The following is a 20,684-nucleotide window of genomic DNA, read 5'->3' as shown; positions in this document are numbered from 1 at the left end:
ACCACAGCACTGCCCTTGCTGGGGAGGAGAAACCCTGCCAAGCTGTGCACAGGCCTGGAGCAGCTTTTTGTTGCTGCTTTTGGTGTGTCCCCAGAGGGACCTGGAGCCGCAGGAGGTCGCTCAGCATTGAGCACTGGTGTGTTTGGCCATTTCCCTGCTCAGAGCTTCGTGCCCTGCTGTGTTTAACAGCGACCGCTGGCCTTGGGAACGGTCTCACTTTGGGCAAAACTCTGCTCCTACACCCAGACCTGGCCTCAGGAGCATCTGGCAGCTGCTCCATCATAAAAAAAGCTCAGAAATTCATGGAATCAGATTTTCCCTTCTTTAGGCACACAGTAACAGGATTTTACACTCTTCAGCAAGGCGAGCGCCACACGGCTCCACCAGTGCTGACAAACACGGCACGAACAAAAGCCAGCTACAAGAAATTATATTCTCCTTTTATTTACCTATGACCATGACAATGTAGGATTTTTTTCTAGATGCAGAGATGCTTTGCACTGTAAACTGGGAGGCAGGCAGTGCACCCCACCCTGCTAGGGCTAGCAAGAACCCCTGCTTCCCAACCACAGCATTGTTATCCAGAGTCAGGAGAGCGGCTGCTGCACAGAGTTGCTTTTCTGCTTTTCTCCATCACCAAACCCTCCGTCGTCAGGGCATCAGTATATTGATATTTACACCAGGCTCCCCCGGCGGCCCGCTGCCAGGGAATGGGTCTGGCACACAAAACCTGCTACCTTACAAAATCTACACACCTGGAAAAAGAAAAAGGCATCCACTCCGCCGGAGAACTCGGCCGCGACACACACAAATATTGCACTTGTAACTTGGGAACGGGGAGGACATGGGGCTTTCCTATCACACAGCAATGTGTCCAGCTACAGGAGGACAATAAATAAACCAGGGGTGAGGGCAGGAGGGGGTGCTTTGCACACCTCCAGCGCAGGGCAAGGACCCGGCTCTCGCTGCTCCCAGGGGTCCCACCACGAGCCAACGAAGCACCGGGCTCCTGCCAGAGCTGCTGCGGGGCAGCCAGGAGACCCCACAGCACAGGGAAGCACAGCAGCATCCTGGGGCTGCTCCAGTTCACAAGGCTTTAATCCAGGACCACATCTGTGTCGGTGCTGCTGTCCCCTTGCCAGAGTCCTGCGTGAGATCCCCTCCTCCCCACCGAGCTGGGCTCACTCTCCAGCAACACTCCTGGCTGGGGCAGGTGCTTCACAGTATCTTGTGGGAGCTTCCCTCCTGGCTAAATCCACGCCGGGGCCACCCCGAAGGCATCGTACCAGCGATGGTGGGGCTGCAGCAGTGCCAGCCTGCCTGGCCTGTGGTGCCCTCGGCCCCGGGCTCGGTGCCTTCAGCTGCCCCCTGTCCATAAGGCCCGGGGCACGAGCAGCACAACGAGCTCCCACCAGCTCCTGGGAAGGCCTCCACTGCCCAATTCCATGTAAACACGCAGCTCCCAGCCTGCCCCGAGACAGTCCTTGGGCCTACAGTGGGGAGCTGCCCTTCTTCTGGTTGATTATGTCCAAGTAGAGGTCGGAGCGGAGGAAGCGGGGGTACGAGTCCTTCTCCATGAGTCCGTAAATCCTCTTCTGCGCCAGGTCGAAGCAGCTGCGGGTGATGTTCTGCAGGTTCTCCTTGGTGTGCTCCCGTGTGTAGGAGTCCAGGTTGACCTGTGGGCAGAGGAACCAGGGCTGGTGAGCAGCTCCCCAGGCAGCCGCTGCGCCAGGAGCCGCACACCAGTGTGGGAGCCAGCCCTCACCTCCTTGCAGGACTGGATGGCAATGTACTCGGCGAAGATCTTCTTGGCCTTGGAGACCATCTTGGACTGAGATTTGATCTTCTTGAACTCCTCACAGGCCAGCCAGAACTCCAGGTTCTCCTCGCTGAACTCGGTGCGCAGGAAGGCCCTGAAGGCAGCGAGCCCGTCTGTGGGAGACAGGGACACGGCTCTACTCCTGCTCACAGACAGGGAACAGCCCCACAGGAGCCTCAGCTCTGGCAGAGCTGCAGCCCAAAGCACCTCCCTGCACTGCCCGAAAAAGCCCCTCGTGCAAACAGGCAGCGATGGCACTGCCAGAGCAGCACAGCCTGTCCAGGAGCTGAATCCACATCCCCAGCCTGGCTGCAGCACCAAAAAACAGAAGGGAGGCTGGGCTGGCGTGGGGACAGGACCCCCTGGCCATCCCCTGGGCTGGGTGTAGGAGGGGGTGCCTGAGAAGGGTCCTGCCATGTTCAGGATGCTCTAAAGCAGCTCCTGCTCCTCTGCACAGCCCCAAACTGGGCACAGACACAGATCACTGCCCCCTCCTCCCCAAGCTGGGGGCTGCAGCCCCGACCTGAAGCTCTCCGTGGCCCCTGCCACCAAGTTCCCCCCTGGGCCAGGCAGGAGCAGGAGGGGGGCAGACGAGGGAGAGGCTAATTTGGCTTCGTGCATCCCCAAACACCGGAAGGGATTAACAGAGGAAATCCCAGCTTTATCCAGGCACGTGTGTGGATATTCCCCTGGCAGCAAACACAAGGGGAAGGGATGGACACACACTCACATTTGTGCAGCAGCAGCTTCTCCAGGGAGTCCCCCCACTTAAGCGCTTCCTCGGGAGTGGGCCTGTGGAGGAAGGATGGCACGTTGGCAAAGCTCAGCAGCAAAAGCTGCTTTTGCTGCCTGCTAAACATTTCCATTGGATTAAAAGCCAGGCTGTGAGCCCAGCACGGCTGCTCCCAGCTCCCAAATCAGCTCCTGCTAGACATTTCCAGAGGATAAAGCCACGCTGTGTGCCCAAGGGGCTGGCCCTGTCTCCTACCTTGGTACTGGCCCTGGCAGAGCAGCTAAAGGCAGAGCCAGGCTCTGCACCAGGCAGCACCACAGCAGCTCTGCCGAAAGGAATCTGCTGCCTTTGGGCTGGCAGGAAGGAAATCCAACCCCAGGGGGTCTGTGCAGGCAGCTGTGACACTTGGGGTGTCTGAGGAAGAACTGAAGAAGCCCTGGGAGATGCAGAGCTGTGGAAAAGTGGGATTTCAGCTGCCCCATTCAAGCAGCCAGAGAGGCTGCCAGGAGCAAGAGCAGGAAGGACTTGTCTCCAGCTGCTGGAGCATCTCCAGAGCAAAGTGGTTTTTCAAACCATCCTCTGGCCAGCTAAAGTTCCATAGACAGGCACTGGGAGAACGCTGCTGTCAGGTAAATTTCCAGCCCAAGCTGCTGCGGTGCCACTGTGCAGGCAGCACCTCTCATCCTCCAGCAGGAGATTTTCAGCCAAAAAAATATTTTACATGCTCCTCTAGACACAAAAAGTTTGTCCACAGCTTCCCCAAAAGGGGTGAATACAGCTTTCCAGGAGGGGAGGATCTCCAGACCACAGCTTGCCCCCGAGCCCCCCACGGTCCCCGAGCCCCCACAGCCCGCTCGCAGCACCTACTTGAGCGATTTGAGCACTTTGTCCAGCTTGCCGGAGGGGTTGGCTCCGGGGGACTCGTTCCGCCGCCGAAAAATCCCCAGGCGGTTCTTCATGTCTTTGGCTCTAGAGAGAAGAGTGAGTGTGAGCGGGCGGGCGAGGGGACACCCGGCCCCGCAGGGACCCTCCGGCCCGCGCCCACCACCTACTCCTTCATGGTGTGCCGGCGCTGCAGGCTGCCCGTGTGCGGCCGCTGCACCGCCAGCAGCATCTCGGCGTGGAACTCCAGCGGCTGCGGCTTGGACAGGTCGCGGAAGAAGGGCATGGCAGCAGGGACAGCGGGGAGAGCCCGAGCGGCGGGGACAGCGGGGACGCTCTGCCGGCCGCCCCGAGCCGCGCTCCTGCCGCAGCGGCCAGCGCGGAACGGGAAGTGGGAGGGTTCAGCGCCGAGAGCTTTAAATGCGGCGTGGGGCGGCCCGGGAGCGTGCGAGTGAGTAAAGGCTGTGTCAGCCCCGCCGCTGCTTGCGACGGCTCTGCCGTTGCTGGGGAAACTTGAGGAAAGGTGGAAAAATCAGCGCCGAGGCGGATAGTGGGGCCTTTCAAGAGACGGCGGGGAAAAATAATCACGGCGAGGATTTACGAGGGCTATTTATAGAGCGCAGGGAAGGCAGCGGGGCCGGCGGCGGGGCGGAGCGGGCTGAGGAGCAGAGCGGGGACCGCGCTGCCCCGTGTCCCCCCTGCGTGGGCACCCGCACATGCACATCCCACGGGTGTTCACACGTCTGCGGTGCCAGCCCGTGTGGGACATGGCCTGGGGACATTTTCGTAAGGGGATGGCCGGGATTGGCAGCGCAGGGCATTGGGCAAAGACACCCCACTCTCACCCGCGCACGGGTTCCCCCCGCTCCAGCATCCCTGGACAGACAGACTAAGGGACACACGGCCGTGGGCTCGCGGTTGCCCCGGGGAGCTGCCAGTAACACAAAGCTGTACAGATTTTTGGGAAGCGCCGTGGGAAAAGGAGCTAACCCCCCCAACGGGTAGGGATGGGACGGGCGGTGCTGCCCCCGCGTGGCACGGCGCTGTCACTGCACCCGGACACCGCGGGGACCGGGACCAAACACCCCCCAAAAACCCCAATAATGCAGCAATGACAAGGTTTAGCGCTTGGGCCTTGCTTCCCTTTTCTGGCAGTCTTCTCCCAATGGCACTGATCTGTCACGCATTAAAAAGCAAGTATATTGCTATCTTAATTACATGTGGCTGGAACCCTTATAACTAGAAAGAATTACAGTTTCCATCTGTGTTTTTAATTTCTTCCATTTAAAATACCTCTCCTCGATCTCATAATGAAGTGCACACAGACAGTGTTTCACCACCTGTGGATTTAATGTATTTATCAAAACTTAAGAGCATCGTTTTTTTCTCAACATACATGGACTCTGCCCCCTAAATCTGAAGCTCCTTATCTGACAACATCTCATTAGTCAAGCGGCTTCAGTTTCCGCTTCTTGCTCTTTCTGATTCTGCAAATTTAATGTTACAGGATCTGCCACAGGTCGCACAGCAAGGATGCTCAGAGAAGCCACCTCTACCTGGCCAAGCCATGCCCAGGGACACGAGGGGGACAGGAGGGGTTCAGGGCACAGATGCACCACCCTACCCCAGGTGATGCTCTCCAGACTCACAGCTCTCTCCAGTCCCAGGAAGGTAAAACACAGCAACCACTAGGAGAAATACAAGGTGCAACAACCCCAGGGCTCAGTCCGATGAGCCACAGAATGATTGCAGAGGGCAATCCCTCTCAGTCCCTGATGCCACCCATACCCTCAAGGACACAGTTTCACTGCTTTCACACCCCCTGGGCTGTGCTCCCAGCAGGACGCACGTCCCGCTGCTGCCAGGCACCCGCTAGTGTGGGAAAAGCGGATCCAAACACGGAGCCTCACACTCCAAACACCATCTGCCTCCCATCGCTGCACCGCCAGCGCCGCCGGCAGCCGGGGACCCGCCAGCACAGGGGACGAGCCATCCACACAGCCTCGAGCAGCAATTCCAACAGTGCACCCAGTTTAGCAGGGCAGCAGTCGGTGCCCGGCAGGGCTGGCAGAGCACTGAACACTCCTTGTGTGACACACGAGCGTCACCCCCACAGCACAGCCCTTGGCACCAAGCCAGCTAGAACACACCAGGCAGGTGATCCTGGCTCCTGGGTGGATTTTCCAGCTGGAACACACCAGGCAAACACCTCCTAAGGAAGCTCCCCAACTTCCACATGCTGCTCCTCTTGCACACCCTTGCACAGAAGGAGGGGCACCAACCCAGCCTATGACAGCCGCAGGCAGGCACAGCCCCCAGCTGCAGCCACACTGCACAATAAATAATTCCCCAGCAAAAACAATTCCACAAAATAATTGCTGACTTCACTCCTCTATAAATTGATCTGCCTCAATAAATTGATCTGCCCCAGCACTCCAGCATGACCATGAGGCCCAGCACCATCACCCCACACTGCTTCCAAACCATCCCCAGGGCAGCACATCCCCCTTCCTTGCAGGATGCTGGGTGTCCTACCTTTCCAGGTATTTTTCGGAGAAGTCCACCATGGCGTGGTACATCGAGGCCGGCAGCGTGTGCCGGGAGAGGAGCGAGTGCGGACCCGCGGCCCCCGCCCCATAAATAGTCCCGGGGCCGGCTGGGACGGCGCGGCACAGCCAATGGCGCTGCCAAGGCTCCCCGGAGCATCCCCCGAGCATCCCCCGCCGCTCAAGGTGAGCGCGGAGCCCTCTCCGCAACCGCCCCTGACCCCGGGGGGCCCCAGCCTCCCCCGCCAGCCCCGCTCCCCCGGCACTGCCACGAGGCCGGGGGGACGTCCCTGCTGCAAGGGCTTCGTTTTCATTTCGAGTGCTGGGGGGGAAATAATAAAAAGAGCTAAAAATAGGCGGCAGCGATGAAGCAGCGCGGGCCGACAGTGCCGCTCGCTGGCACAGCAGCGAGGCCGGGCCGCTGCGTGCGCAGGCCCCTCGCACCCCGAGCCGCTCCAGCCACGTGTGGCTCCTCCAGGTGCCCGGCACACGTGGCGCAGGGCACGGGGCACACATCCAGGGGCACCCCCGCGGCCCCGGCACCGCCGGATCCGCGTTCCGGAGGAGTTCGCTCCTGCACATCCTCACTCGTGCGCCTGCCCCCTTCAGCTGCAGCTGTGTTTGAGGACAGCAAAGGCCACGGCTGCCTTGTCCTTGCTTGCATCCACTTTGTGGCACCCCAAAGCCTTACCGGGGGCAGCAGAGAGCTGCCGGTGTCCCTCGGGGGTCCCCGCGGTCCCCACTCCCACCGCTCTGCCCCGGATGTGCCGCAAGGGCTGAGCATGACCCGCGGTGCGAAACCTCCCCATTCCACCTCCCCATTCCTCCTCCCGGCATGGGGCCAGCGGGAAGGAGGCCCCCAGCTCAGATTTCACCGCTTCCATGTCCTCTCCCTGAACCCGGGCAAGCTGTTTTTCCCCAGAGCCGGTGTCTTCACCCTGCCCGGGCACGGTGGAAGGGGGTGCTCCCAGCACACCCCGCACCCTCCCTGGAAACAATTCCATCTGAAGTGAGAGCCCAGCTCATGGCTTTGCTGCTGGAAAAAGTCAGGGAGAGGACAGGGATCCTGAGGGCTCCTGGTACCAGCAGGGCTAGGCTGAGGTGTCTGACCCCACAAACAGCCCTGGCACTCCCTGATGCCACCCCCAATGTGACACTTACAGGCTCTTGCTGCGCTTCTTGCGGGAGGTCTCGTCCCCTTCGTCACAGCTGCACTCGGGGTCTGCTCCACTCAGCTGGGGGGAAAAGAAAAACAGTGTCTGCCATCACACCAGGACGTGCCCACGGTGTCACTCTGTGTCACCAGCCAGCAGGGCCAGCATCCCCATGTCCCCACAGCACACAGCCCAGACCCACAGCACCCACAGGGCCCCTTCCTCAGAATGGCAATGACATGGGACAAGCTCCTGACACAGGAACCTCCCTGCCCTCACTCATCCTCTGCCACCTTCAGCCCGTGGTACTCCTGGAGCATCCAAGGAGACCCCAAGGCTGCTGGCCCAGATACCTTCCAGGCTTAAGGTGCTGACAGTGGAACGTCCTACTCCTGCTGCTGAGTGGGCACAGGGATCCTGCCACTGCCCACAGAGCCCCCAGAACCAGGCTGGGCACCCAAATTCAATCAGGAGTTCCCAGCACTCCCCAGGCAGGAGAAATCAGAGCAGTTCACCTATAATGAATCATATAATTGCAGTTTACAAGTCTCCTCTCTGACCACTGCTCCAGGGCAGCCTGGACAAACCAAGGGGATCCGGGGTGTGCCATGAGCTCAGGGCAGCACCAGGACAGCCACAAAGCCTGGCACCAGGCAGGGAGACCCGCGGGATCACCGTGGCTCCGGCGCTTTAGCATTCCATCCATTCCTGCACGCAGGAACACATTCCTGAGGCAGATGCTCACGGCCAGCCCCGCATCCCGACCCCCAGCAGCTCATCCCGTGCCCCCGGGGCTGCCGGGCGCTTTCCAGGATCATCACCCGCGGCCGGGCCGTGGGAACTCTGTGCTCAGCCCCACAACCCCAGGCCCGAGGTTCCGGACATTTCCTTCCATTCTGCGCCCGGCTTTCCGGAGTTTATGGGGCCCGAACAATGCGGCCCTCGCCGAGCGCCTTCCCCGGGCCGCTCCGGCCCCGGCAGACGGGCTGGACGCGGCTTCCTGCCATTGTCCGTGCTCGGGGACAAAAGGCAGCGGGAGAGCTCTCCCGAGGAGTCCCGGCGCTCCCCACCGTGCCCTGTAAAACAACCAGCTCCAAACCCCACCGCGGGAGCGGGGACAGGGAGGCACACTGGGCACGATGGTGTTAAAAGAGGCTGTGGGATGAGCCTCTCTGAAACACTCCCAGATGGGAAAATAACCAAGAAGGTTGATGGATGTGATGGCCCTGCAGCCGAGGCCACTCAGTGCAGGTGTTGCCATTGCTTGATATCTTGGTGGGGGAATTCCCTGTGGGAATTGTGCATCGGTGTCCTGCTCCAAAAAGCTGGGAGGTTTCATTGAACTGATCAATGGCACAGACCAATGAAAGTGCTTCCAAAGTGTAGGCAGGGGGTGGCAGTAGCCCAATCCCACAGTGGCTCAGCCCCGTGTCTGGCTTCCTTGACTGCTGCACACCCTCCACAGGCAGCTGGAGATGTAGGGCAAGGGGAAGGGACAATGGGAGCACGGTGGGAATGGATGGGACAGTGGGGACAGAAGAATGGGAGCAGGGCAGTGGGAACGGGGCAGTGGGAATAGAGCAATGGAAATGGGGCAGTGGGGACAGGGGAATGGGAGCAGGGCAATGGGAACAGGGGAATGGGAATGGGATGGTGGGAGCAGGGCAATGGGAGTAGACCAGTGGGAATGGGGCAGTGGGGACAGGGGAATGGGGGCAGGGCAGTGGGAATGGAGCAGTGGGAATAGGGCAGTGGGAACGGGGCAGTGGGAATGGGGGCAGTGGGGACAGGGGAATGGGGGCAGGGCAGTGGGAATGGGGGCAGTGGGGACAGGGGAATGGGGGCAGGGCAGTGGGAATGGAGCAGTGGGAATAGGGCAGTGGGAACGGGGCAGTGGGAATGGGGGCAGTGGGGCAGGGTGGGGGCACAGGGGGAAGGGGATGGGGGCAGGGCAGTGGGAATGGGGGCAGTGGGGAATAGGGCAGTGGGAATGGGGCAGTGGGAAGGGCGTGGGCGGGCAGTGGGAATGGGGCAGTGGGCAGGGGAATGGGGCAGGGCAGTGGGAATGGGGCAGTGGAAATAGGGCAGTGGGAACGGGGCAGTGGGAATGGGGGCAGTGGGGACAGGGGAATGGGGCAGGGCTGGGAATGGGGGCAGTGGGGACAGGGGAATGGGGGCAGGCGTGGGAATGGGGGCAGTGGGGACAGGGGAATGGGGGCAGGGCAGTGGGAATGGGCAATGGAACAGGGCAGTGAGGGCAGTGGGAACGGGGCAGGGTGGGGAATGGGGGCAGTGGGAGGACGTGGGAATGGGGCAGGGCAGGGTGCAGGGGGAATGGGGGGCAGTGGGACATGGGAATGGGGCAGGGCAGTGGGAATGGGGCAGTGGGAACGAGGGGGCATGGGGGCAGTGGGAATGGCAGTGGGACAGGGTGGGAGGGCAGGGGAATGGGGGCATGGGGCAGTGGGAATGGGGCAGGGCATGGAATAGGGCAGTGGGAACGGGGCAGTGGGGGAATGGGGGCAGTGGAGGACAGGGGAATGGGGGCAGGGCAGTGGGAATGGGGGCAGTGGGGACAGGGGAATGGGGGCAGGGCAGTGGGAATGGGGGCAGTGGGGACAGGGGAATGGGGGCAGGGCAGTGGGAATGAGGCAATGGGAACAGGGCAGTGGGAATGGGGGCAGCTGGAACACAGCAGAGGGAATGGGACAGTGGAGACAGGGTGATGTGAGCTGGGAGCAGGGCAGTAGGAACAGGCAGGGTGCCCAGCAGAACACGTGGGCAGGGAATTAGGCTCCAGGCAGCCAGAGCTGCTGCAGGCTTGGAACTGGGAGCTGCAGGAGGTGCAGCCACCACACTGCCCTCTCCACCGGCACTGGCTACCCATTCCCTGCCCCCAGAAACCCAGCCCAACGTGCACTAGAACAGTTTAACGCAGGAGGAGCTCCGGTCACCTCTCGGGAAAGCATCCCCCCAGAGGAGAGCAGGAAGTGCAGCTGGCGGCTCCCCGGGGCAGGGGGGAGCAGGACCCAGGGTGCCCGGGAGGACACACAGCCCGCTCGGCTCGGGCAGCGCTGCAGGGCTCCAGGGCTGCAGGGATGCAGGGCTGCAGGCTCGGGGCTGCACACACAGCGGCACTGCGAGCTCTCCTTCAGGGCACCGCTCACGGGACGCTCTCAGCCGGCGCTGACGCTGTCACCGCCTCCCTCGCACGTGTGACAGGCAGCGACCGCGTCTCTGACATAAGGGTGGCTTTTTTTTATCGGGGATAGGGCGGGTCTGAACCCTCCATCTCCTCCCGCACACAATTGTTGGCCTCAGTCCCCAGGAGAGTTTGGGCTCCCCTGCAGACAGCAGCCCCATCCCAGCAGTGTGTAACTCTGGGAAGGGCTCTCACCAGATGGTCAGGGACTCTGAGCCCAAAAATTCTTCCAGGAAGCAGCATCAGGGTGACTTTTCAACCAGCGTGGCAGGAAGAGGGTTAACCCAGCATGGGTTTAACCCCAGCATGGGTTTAGCCCCAGGGTCTGCAGCAGCCTCTCCTGCCAAGGAGCCATTGCTCTGGAGCAAAAGCAGAACATGGTCCTGAGCTGTGAAGCGAGGACCCTGAGCACTGGACTGCAGTCCTGTGCAGAGCACAGAGCCCCGAGCAGCACCCAGAGCTGCAGATGGGGCAGAGCAGGGTTTGGGGCCAGGGGCCACTCTCAGCACCCTGCCAGTGCCACCTGGGGACATGGGAACAGCAGGGCTTCCCATGAATGATCTTTGCACTGACAGCTCGTTTCCTGCACGCTTCCTGCACTGCTCGTTTCCATGCAGCCAGGGCCATCTCTGCTCTGGGGGTCAGAGGGCTCCCCAGACCCCTGGACTGCATGGGCCAGTCCTGGGCAGAGCTGCCTCAGAACAGCCTATGCTGCTCTTCCTGCAGCAGAGGTGGGGTGACACATTACTGCTGAGCACAGCTTTTCCATGAGATGGACCCCACAGTGGTCAAAGCCCTGCAGAAGGCTGGTGGGGCAGAGGTTACACTGCTCCTGGCACACCCTGCACACTGGGGACTGTCACCAGGGACTCTCTCCACCGCTGCTGGGAGCAGCCCTGTGCATTCCCAGATCCCCAGGGGCACCTCTGCCACCAGCAGTCCCAGCAGACAGCGCTGCCCAGGCCATGGGCCCTGCAGGGCGTGGGTGCAGTGGCGGCAGTGCCACCCACAGCCCCAGCACGTTGCTCTGGGTGCCATGCCCCGGCTGCTGACACCTCCAGAGCTCGCTGCCAGGGGCAGGGACCCTCCTGAGCGCTCAGAAGGGAGCTTTGCCATGCTCATGCAGACAGGCGCCACATGGCAGGACACCCCCAGCCCAGGAGCTGTCCCAGCACCACGGCCAGCCGTGGCTCTCGTACCTTCCTGTGGCCCGAGAAGAGCAGCGTCAGCTGGTGGATGGAGCCGCCGTTTTTGACGAGCTCCTTCTTGAGGGTCCGTGGGGAGGGCAGTGCCCAGTGTGCGGCGGTGCCCTGGCTGTCGGAGCAGTGCAGGGTGGTGTCGGAGGTGAAGCAGTGGCCCTTGGCCTCCTGCAGGAGGCTGCCCTCGCTGTGCGTGCGGCGCCGCAGGGAGCCCTGCACGCTCAGGGTGTAGTCGGGCTGCCCGCCCGACGTCTCGATCATGCTGCTGCGCTTCAGCTCGTTCCTCTCCAGGTACTGCTCATCGCTGTCCTCCTCCTCCTCCTCGTCCTCCTCGTCCTCATCTTCCTCCTCATCCTCCTCCTCGTCCTCACCATCCGTGGTGCCGCCCGCCGTGCCCTCCGCTCTCTGGCTGAAGGTGCTGTCCAGCCGCAGCTCGGGGATGACAAAGGCTGGCAGGGAGCTGGGCTGCTCCTCTCCCTTTGCGGTGGCCACCGGCTGCTTTTCTGCCAGGAGAGGAGCCTGGGTGGCCTCCAGAGTGTCCCAGGGCTCAGCCAGAGCCGCTGCCTTGGCAGCCAGAGGGGCATCACCCATTGCTGCCTTCCCATCCTCCGAGTGCATCTGCCCCGGCTTCTCGGTGTCCGTCTCCAGCATCTGCCAGAGGAGAAGATAAAGAAGGATGAAAGAAGCACCCCAAATCTCTCTGGCCACCTTCCTGGGGAGCCTTTCACCTCCTCACACCCCACCTACAAGGCTGGCACGGATTTGTACAACACTAACAGTGCTCTGGTGGGGTGGGATGGCATCGTCCCCATGTCCCCAAGTGGTGCCAAGTCACCCATTGCTGTCAGCACCCAGTCCTGCTCCTGAGCCCTGGAGCACCAGGTCCCCCAGCTGGCAGGAGTGGGATGGTGGCACTCAGCTCCCGGCAGCACCGGGGGGGTTGTGAGGAATCCCAGGGTGCCGGCTGGGCTCCAGCCGCAGAGGCAGAGCCGTGGCAGAATCCTCACCCCGATGGCTGCTGCGAGCTGCTGCCCTGCAGGGATCTCCCTGGGGCTGCAGAGAAAGCCAGCAGCTCGTCCGGCAGCTCTGCCCCCTCCTGCACTCTTATCATCAAAAGGCCGAAGGGAAGCGCCGGGCTCTGCCCTTCCCTGCATTACCCCAGCTCAGCCCGAGGCTCTGGGCAAGCTCTACAAAACCACAGCCACTCCTGCCAGCCCCTGTCGGGGGTTTGTGCCTTTGCGGCTGGTTTTTCCAGGTCTCTCTGCAGCTGGGGAAGGCCTGAGCAAGCTCTGTCCTTTCAAAGGGAAAAGCCCAAGGGAAAGAACCTCCAAGGTTGTTTTTGTGAGCAGGGTGAGCCTCTGATAAGCCCTCCCTTGCCAGAGCAGGGTCCCGTGTAATTTTTGTGCCTAAGCCTAAGGGCAAAACCAGCCCAGCAGGGAAAAAAGACCAAAGGAGAGAAAATTCTCTCTTTAAGAAGCAATTCCCTCCTACACAGATCCTGGGGCAGGGACTATTCCATAGGACCACCCCCAGCTAACAAGTCACCCTGAAAAGAAGTCACTGTATCCCCAGCTGAAATCCAAGCATTTTCCCAAACCCAGGGACACCAGCAAGCTGGAGTTAAGAAAGACACTCCCTCTGTATAAATTGACTTCAGCTTTAAAAGGGGCAACAGCCCCAGGAGTCAACCCATCCAGCCTCACATCCCATTGGGAAGAGGCACACACAGAGTGGACAGAGGTTCCATCCCCATGGAGGTCCCAGCCTGTGACAGCATCCCTGGGAGAGCCATCCTGCTGCTGGATACCCCTCATCCCCCAGAGCATAGAGGGGATAACCACCCCTGGACATCCCCAGGCAGCTGTGTGCAGATGTTGGGCTGCAGAAGCTGCTGTCATCTCCATGAAACACCCCGGGGTGGGGGTGTGACCCCCTGTGCACAGAGGGGCCAGCACAGACACCACCCAGCCTGAGCTCAGGGGGCAAAGAGCTGGGCAGGTTTCCAGGAAGATGCTGGAGCTCAGTGCCACAGCCAGCTGGGCAGGAGCCCACACGTGTCCAGCTGTGCCTTGTCCTGGTTTATCACATCCTGTGTCACCTGTAGCACAGAGAGCAGCAGGTCTGTCCCACCCAGCCTGGCTCACCCCAGCAGCAATTCAGCATCACCTGAACTCCCCCAGTGAGTCAGAACACAAATTCAGAGACCACGCTGGTCCCTTCATGACATCGCTCTGTCCATGAAACAGCTGGATTTGGTGTCAGGCACAAAGCAAATGCTCCCTCACCCCACCCTTGGGGTGAAATTACCCAGTAATTCCCTGTAAGAAGGGAATGTTCCCAGCCCTGCCCTGCCAGGCTGCCCATTTGCACCAGAGTGTGCCTCAATGATGCTGCTGATGTTTTATTTGTCTTGCAATCACTGTCATCATTATCTCATGAAATAATTAGAGGAAAAACCCACAAAGCCCTCCCCCAGCACTGCCTATCTGCCCAGTCCTGCTCACAGTGCTGGGTGCCTGCATCTGATAAGGTCCTAGAAGGAAATGAACAGGCTCCTTTAAAATGAGAGACATTTGGGGATTAAATTAAATCCTTGCACTAATTCAATCAGAGCCTCTGCTGCTCTTCTCTGGCATGGAGGGGATGAGCAGCTGCCTCACCATGAGCCAGGGTTGGTTCCATCTCGGGCTGAGAGCATTACCAGGGCTGTGAAATGCTGTCTGCAAAGGGCTGAGCTCTGCTCAGCATCACCTGGGCTGGGGAGAGGCATCAATGCCATCACTGCCAGCCCACAGACCTGCTCCTGGCTGGGGGCACCAGGGACTTCATCAGCCAAGGCCACCTTGCTGCCCAAATCTAACTTGGGACCTCAAGAATGGGGATGTGACCATGTTTCACAGGCTCACAGGATGGTTTGGGTTGGAAGGGATCTAAAGCCCATCTTATCCCACCCCCTTCCATGGGGTTCACTGTCCCAGGCTTCTCCAAGCCCTGTCCAGCCTGGCCTTGAGCACTGCCAGGGATCCAGGGGCAGCCACAGCTGCTATGGGCACCCTGTGCCAGGGCCTGCCCACCCTCACAGCCAGGAATTCCTTCCAAGTATCCCACCTAACCCTGCCCTCTGGCAGTGGGAAGCTGTTCCCCCTTGCCCTGTCACTCCAGGCCCTTGTCCAAATTCCCTCCCCAGCTCTCCTGGAGCCCCTTTAGGTCCTGTAAGGGGCTCTGAGCCCTCTCTGGAGCCATTGAGCATCTTTTCCAGTACCTGAGGGGGGCTGACACCTTCTCACCACTTCATGTGGCCAAGGGGCTGCTGGAGGAGGCAGCAGTGGAGGCAGTGCTGGTGCTGTCTGAAGGAGGTGCTGTCCTTCCACCTCACAAGCTCTTCCAAAACCTCCCATGCTCTCTCTATAGCAGCAGCAGCAGCTCAGGAGCCAGCAGCCACCATCTGGATTTCTCCATTCCCAATGCCTTGGTCTCACTGCCCTCAGCATCTGTGTGTCCCTGACCTCCACGTGCAGATTTCCCTTATTTCACCACCTGCATCCTCCCCTTCACCCAACAAAGTGGTTTTGCCATTCCCAGCCTCTGGGTTTCCCTGTCTGCATCAGGGCAGGTCGAGGGGCTGAGGGGATTTACTCCAATCTCCCTGGAGGATCTCACACTTCACCCTTCCAGTTTCTGTCTCAGACTGAGAAGCCAAGGCAGTATTTTCTGAGAAGGGGAAGAGAAAGCAGAAGCAAGAGCTGCCTCCAAAGCCCAGGATGGCTCTCTGGGGTCATTTTAGGGAAGGACGATGATAGGTCTGAGACCAGAGCAAAAGCAAGAGAGTTCCTGAGAATTATCTCCTCATTGAGAAAAAAAAACCAGCACTGCCCTGCCTGCTCCAACATCCTCAAACCTTGCACCTCTTACCCACTCCCTGGGTTCTCTTTGCCATTGAGGATCACTCACTATCTCAAAAATTAGTTTTTTCAAGTTTTTAAAGTTTTATTGAAACCAAGACAGGGCAGAAGAACTGCAAACCCTCTGCTCCTTGGTCTGTACCTCGAGCAGGTTTTTCTGAGCTGCTGCTCACACCCAGGACTCTTCCAGCTCACCAGCACAGAAAATTCCAACTAGTGCCAGCACAGCCTCAACTTCTCCAGCATTTCTTTAAATAATGTGGCCTTGCTGGTGGCCCACAGCTGGGACTTCCAGCTGGGAAAACCCCAGCCATGGAGACAGCACAGCTGAGAGCTGGAGCCTGCCCTGGTGCTGCCAGCTCTCCCACTGCCAGAAGTGCTGGCACAGGTGGCATTCCCTGGAATCCCCAGCAAGAGGAGGTCAGAGATTTTTTTTTTTTTTTCTGTGGCTCTCAGCTTTTCATTTCAAAGCCTCTGCTCCTCTCAATCATGGAGCCACTGTGGCTCAAGGAATGCCTGGCCACAGGGATGTTTGATTGAGCCTTTCCTGGCTCCTGATTGGGATGCTCAGGTTTTCTCTTTCTTTTGTGGTGATGCTGAGGAAGAGGAGGCAAAACACAGCTCAGAGAGCTGCCCCACACCCAGGTACCTCCTCAGCCAAAACCAGAGATTGGGAAAAGCAGGGAAGTCCCTGCAGGCTGTTGGACATGGATGTGAGCAGGATGTGCTGCTCCAACTGTGCTCTCACCCAGGAGGGGTGAATGGATCTCCTGGGACACTGCAGGAAGAGCCAGCCTTGTGGCTGTCCCCAGCCATGGCAGCTCCATCCTCCCTGTGTCCCATGGGGAATCTCTCTGGATCCTGCTGCCCTTCAAAGACCTTTGCTCTGAGATGCCTCACCTGTCCCCAAAAGCATTTAACTCCATGGGAATGAGACCAGGGTTGTTTTGGGAGAGATGCAGAGAGCAGTGTGTTCCCTGTGCTGGAGGCAACACCCTACTCCACATCAGCTGGATTGCAGCTGATGCAAAAAAGAGCACCTACATCATCCAGGCAAACATCAATCTTTCCAAAGTAGATCTTTCCCAAAGCAGAAGGAAAATATTTTACAATTTGGGTTCTTAGCATGGGACAGACTGTGCCCAGATCCACCAGACTGGAAACTTCTAACTGTGAAAGGCTGTTGAGCACCTCAGGATTTAAAAGTGACAACTAAGAACCAAGGCAGCTCACAGCTGCAGGGAACAGCAGCTAAAGCACAGCACGGGGCTGAGGGGAAGAAAGCAAAGCCAGAAATGCAAAGCAGAACTACCAAAGCTTGAGAAAATCTTCGTGGGAGTCATTGTGAAAGTGCTCACAAGGGGCATTCCCCGAGCTCTGCTCCTGTCCCTCTGCGAGGCCGGCCAGAGCCCAGGGCTGGCTGCTCAGCCGGGTTTTCTATCCTCTCCCTGCTTCACTACTGCACAATGAATAATTGATCCCGGGCAATTACCGTGACAGCAAAAGCGGCGCGGGTGTCTGAGCCCGAGCAGCAGGGCCGGCAGTGCCTGGGGCAGGGCAGGGCAGGGAGGCGCAGATGGGAGATGGGGGGTGATGTTTGTGCCGCCCTAAAAACCCGGCCGTGGGCTGCCTCAGAACCCTGGCAGGAGAAGCCTGGCCGGAGAAGCCCTCCTCGGGGAGCAAGCACGGGAGGATCCCTGCACAAATCCCGATCCCCATCCCTGCATTCCCGGCGGGTCGCCGCTCAAAGGGCTCTGCCCAGCCCCAGCCCTGTGGCCCCGGGGCCGCTCCGCTCCCGAAACTCAGCGGGAAGCGGAGGCCACCCGAGGGCAGCGGCCCCGTGCCCGGGGAGAGGAGCTCGGGGGCAGGCTCAGCTCTCACCCCGCATCTCGGTGTCGGCACCTGCTCAAGGTGTCAGCCACCAGCCCGGGACCAACCCTCCCAACGCCGCCACCAGGGGCTCGACACCGCCGCAGCCCCGGGCTGCCAGCCCAGACCCGCAGCTGCCCCGGCAGTCCCAGCTCCGGATCCCAGCCCATCCCTATCCGGGACCCTCCATCCCCAGAGAGACTCCGAGCATGCCACGGCTGCAACTCCCGCCTGAACCTGCTGGGTTGGTCCCCAGTGCCAGTTCAGGGACGGTATCCAAAAGACTGCAAAAGTCCTGGAGCAGAAAATCCACATTGTGGGCACATTGCAATGCTGATCTCACAGCAGGAGCCAGCTGGTGCCGACGGCACAGCCAGCCCAAATTTGAGGGGGAGCCTCAAAACATCCCCGCAGTACAAATGCCCGTTCGCTCTCCCTGGATGCACCTTACCAACCCTCGAGCCCAGCCTGGTGGCAAAAGAGACTTGCAGGGTTCCCCAGGAGAGAGCAGGGCAGGGAGCGGAGCCTTGGATCCCCAAGGACACCAGCGCTCCTGGCACCCCGTGCCGCTCCCTCAGCCCGAGCCGGATCCTGCCCAGCGCAGGCTCCGGCCCTCAGCTGCAGCCTTTGCTTGTAAAACCTACCAAGTGTGGCCTCTCATCTGCATTCCCCGGGCCGAGCGAGCGGCACCTCCGCCGGCAGCCCCGGCCCCGCCATGTGCCCGCGGCGGCGCTCGGCTGCGGCTGGCGCGGCGCTCCGGCTCTGCCCTGCTGTTATTAATGTCCGTGTCAAGCGGCGGCTGAAACCGCCCCAGCCTCCCCCAGACGCGGCTCACTCGTGCCCCCCGTGCTATTTATGGCTCTGCCGGCTCTCCCCGGAGGTGCTGTTACCTGCTGACAGCAGCGCACGGCCGCTGTGCCCTGAGGAAGGGCCATTCATCACCCTGCGAGCCGCCGCGCTCCTTCTCCTGCCCTGTCCTGCCCCCGGCGACACTGAGCGCGGAGATCCCGGTGCTTCCTGCTTAAGGAAATTCTGCTGCAAGTTCGCTGTCCGTGGGGTTTTTCCCCAAACTGTTTTCTGTGGCGAAGTGATGGCTCTGGAGTGGGGGATGCTCTGCAATGGGGAGTTCTGCCCTTGGCATCTCAACCTCTGTGAGCAGCTCGAACCAACGGGCAGGGACAGGGAGAATAAACAGGCAGGATGGTGGATGGTGTCCATCCAGGGGATAGCCCACCAGTGACCATCTGCCCCCACTCTGCTCCTGCAAGGCCAGGGCCCTCTCGTGGCACCCCAATGCACATGGGACTGGGGACCCGACCCCAAGCTGGGCATTTCTCCTGCTGGGATTCCACTTCACTGACGGAGACAGGCAAGTGTCCTGATGGTTCCAGAGAGAGAGCACAGTGAGGGGTGTGTGCACAGCCACTCCCAGACATGTGGTGGTTTTATCTGTCCCACAGCCACCCTTCACTGGCGGGTCCTCACTGCTACAGTGACAGTCTGAGCTCCAGCACAGACCTCGGGCACACACACCTCCCCTGCTCAGCCAGCTGCAGCCTCCTGAATGCTCCTGGGATGGAGCAGGACTGTGCTGCCTCCTCCACCTCACAGGCAGCCACAGCTTTGCAGTGGCACAGGAAATGTGGAAGCTCCCTGGTCTCACTGGACACAGAGCTGAGCTCAGCTACACGTGGTCACCATGGACAGCAGTGACTAGGCACAGCCACCCCCACAGCTGTGCACAGCTCCCATCCTGCCTGCTGAAGGGAGCTGGGCCTTGGGGGGTTTGTGCCTGTTCCCTCTCTGAGGCTACCTGGCTGGCTGCAGGTCTGTGGGACACAGGATGCCACCACACTGGGGGTACCTGGATGTCCCTGAGACATCAGGGACAGTCCCCAGCCCCTCTCAGTGAGGAATGACCCAGCCACCACCCCAGCCTGCCCACACCCACTGCTCTGTGCCCATTGTGAGGGGGATACAGCTCCAGAGCCAGGCTCCAGCTGCTGCCTGCAGCCTCATCACTGCAGGGCAGGTGCCAGGGGACCCCGGAGCTGTGAGATGATGTCTGGGTCATAAATATCCCTGGCAGTAAAAATCCAGAGTGGTGGGAAAGGGGGAGGAAAGAGCAGATCCTGTCACTGCCATTCAGCCCACAGAACCCTTTCCCTTTGGTGCTTCTCAGCAGGGGAATCTGCAGCTTTATGGGCAGGACAGAGCTCTGTCCCCTGGACAGGATAAGGAAGGTGACAACCAGAGCCTGATGCATTCAGCCACTGCAGATCCACTGGGAAGGACTCATCCCAACACCACTTGCACAGGACCACGAGGCTGGTGCTGGAACCCATTCCTGCTGCCAGCAGAGACCACTGGAAGGAAACATCCACTGGGAGGAGAGGACCTGGCAGAGCAGCTCTGCTGTGACAGCCTCCAACTGGGCCATGGCCAGAGCCACACACAGGGGGGAGGAATCCCAGATGGTCCCAACCCCAGCACTGGTGGTTCCAAAGGCACACAGAGCCCTCCTGCAGGGGTGCTGGCAGGCCTTGCCCTGCTGCTGCACCAGGAAGGTGCTTGTTCAGGGCAGGACACCAAGCCTGGTGGAGGGTCAGGGTGCCACAGGGACAGGATGAAGCTGTGCCTACCAGTCCCACAGCACTCTGGGCATCACCACCCAAAGGCCCCTGGAATTTTGAGTATATCCTTTAACTCTGCAGAGATATCAGGTTTTGCACAGAGTTATTTGAACTTGACTTCAGAGGCTGCCCAGCCACACGCTTACAGTCCCCTGCCATGCTCAGGGGGAAGAGAAGGAGCAGCAACCCCAGGCAGGAGATGTTTGGGCACAGGCAGGAGGTGTTGGGCACAGAAGAACAGGGCTTCAGCCTGGCAGGCTGCAAGGAAGCATATGCAGCACCTTCATTAAATCACAGCAGCGCTGGCTCAGAGCGCTCAGCCCACCCCGTGCGAATGATCTCAGCCCGCTCATCCCCCCGGGCTGCCGGCGCCGCTGCTGCCAGCGCTTTCCTCTTACCGGCCCTTCTGGGGATGGGCCAGGAGCAGCCCTTGCAGGCTTTAACACTGCCTCTGGCCATGATGGAAGCGTTGGCAACTGCTCCTACCCGACTGCCCCCGAGCCTTGCCACTGGGGGGTGAGGGGGTGCGGGTTGGCCGGGAGAGACCTGCCCGAGGAACCGCTGGGGGACGGGGACAGCTCTGCTCTGCTCCTGGCTGAGGAGCCCAGCCGAGCAAACCAACAACCCGGGGGAGGTGTGGCTCTGGGCCCCTCTGCTCCACTCCTCCTGCGCCTGCCTTGGGTGCTGGGGGCCCCTCGGTGCCACCAGGAACGGCACCAGGAGCCTCAGGACTGGGCAGCCAGGC

At 60.4% G+C, this 20,684-nt stretch overlaps 1 protein-coding gene across 8 annotated transcripts in view; it reads right to left on the bottom strand.

Annotated features, from left to right (window-relative positions):
• Positions 1 to 419: 419 nt before the first annotated feature.
• RGS3 (regulator of G protein signaling 3) overlaps positions 420 to 20,684 on the bottom strand; it is a 59,959-nt gene continuing 39,694 nt past the window's right edge. For 5 of the 8 annotated variants that reach the window (XM_050981059.1, XM_050981060.1, XM_050981066.1 and 2 more), the window contains 6 exons: positions 11,536 to 12,186; positions 7,142 to 7,215; positions 3,420 to 3,521; positions 2,550 to 2,611; positions 1,766 to 1,932; positions 420 to 1,676 (listed from right to left, as the gene is read on the bottom strand). In XM_050981059.1, coding sequence (XP_050837016.1) covers positions 1,491 to 1,676; positions 1,766 to 1,932; positions 2,550 to 2,611; positions 3,420 to 3,521; positions 7,142 to 7,215; positions 11,536 to 12,186 — 1,242 coding nt within the window. In that variant the 3' untranslated portion in view covers positions 420 to 1,490. Of the gene's footprint in view, positions 1,677 to 1,765; positions 1,933 to 2,549; positions 2,612 to 3,419; positions 3,522 to 3,604; positions 3,826 to 7,141; positions 7,216 to 11,535; positions 12,187 to 17,950; positions 18,027 to 18,196; positions 18,301 to 20,684 lie in introns of those variants that run through there. The other 3 variants (XM_050981062.1, XM_050981065.1, XM_050981067.1) reach the window with 3 other exon arrangements.

Source organism: Serinus canaria, chromosome 17 (genome assembly GCF_022539315.1).
Source record: "Serinus canaria isolate serCan28SL12 chromosome 17, serCan2020, whole genome shotgun sequence".
Taxonomy (NCBI): Eukaryota; Metazoa; Chordata; class Aves; order Passeriformes; family Fringillidae; genus Serinus; species Serinus canaria.
This window is presented reverse-complemented; position numbering and strand designations above follow the sequence as displayed.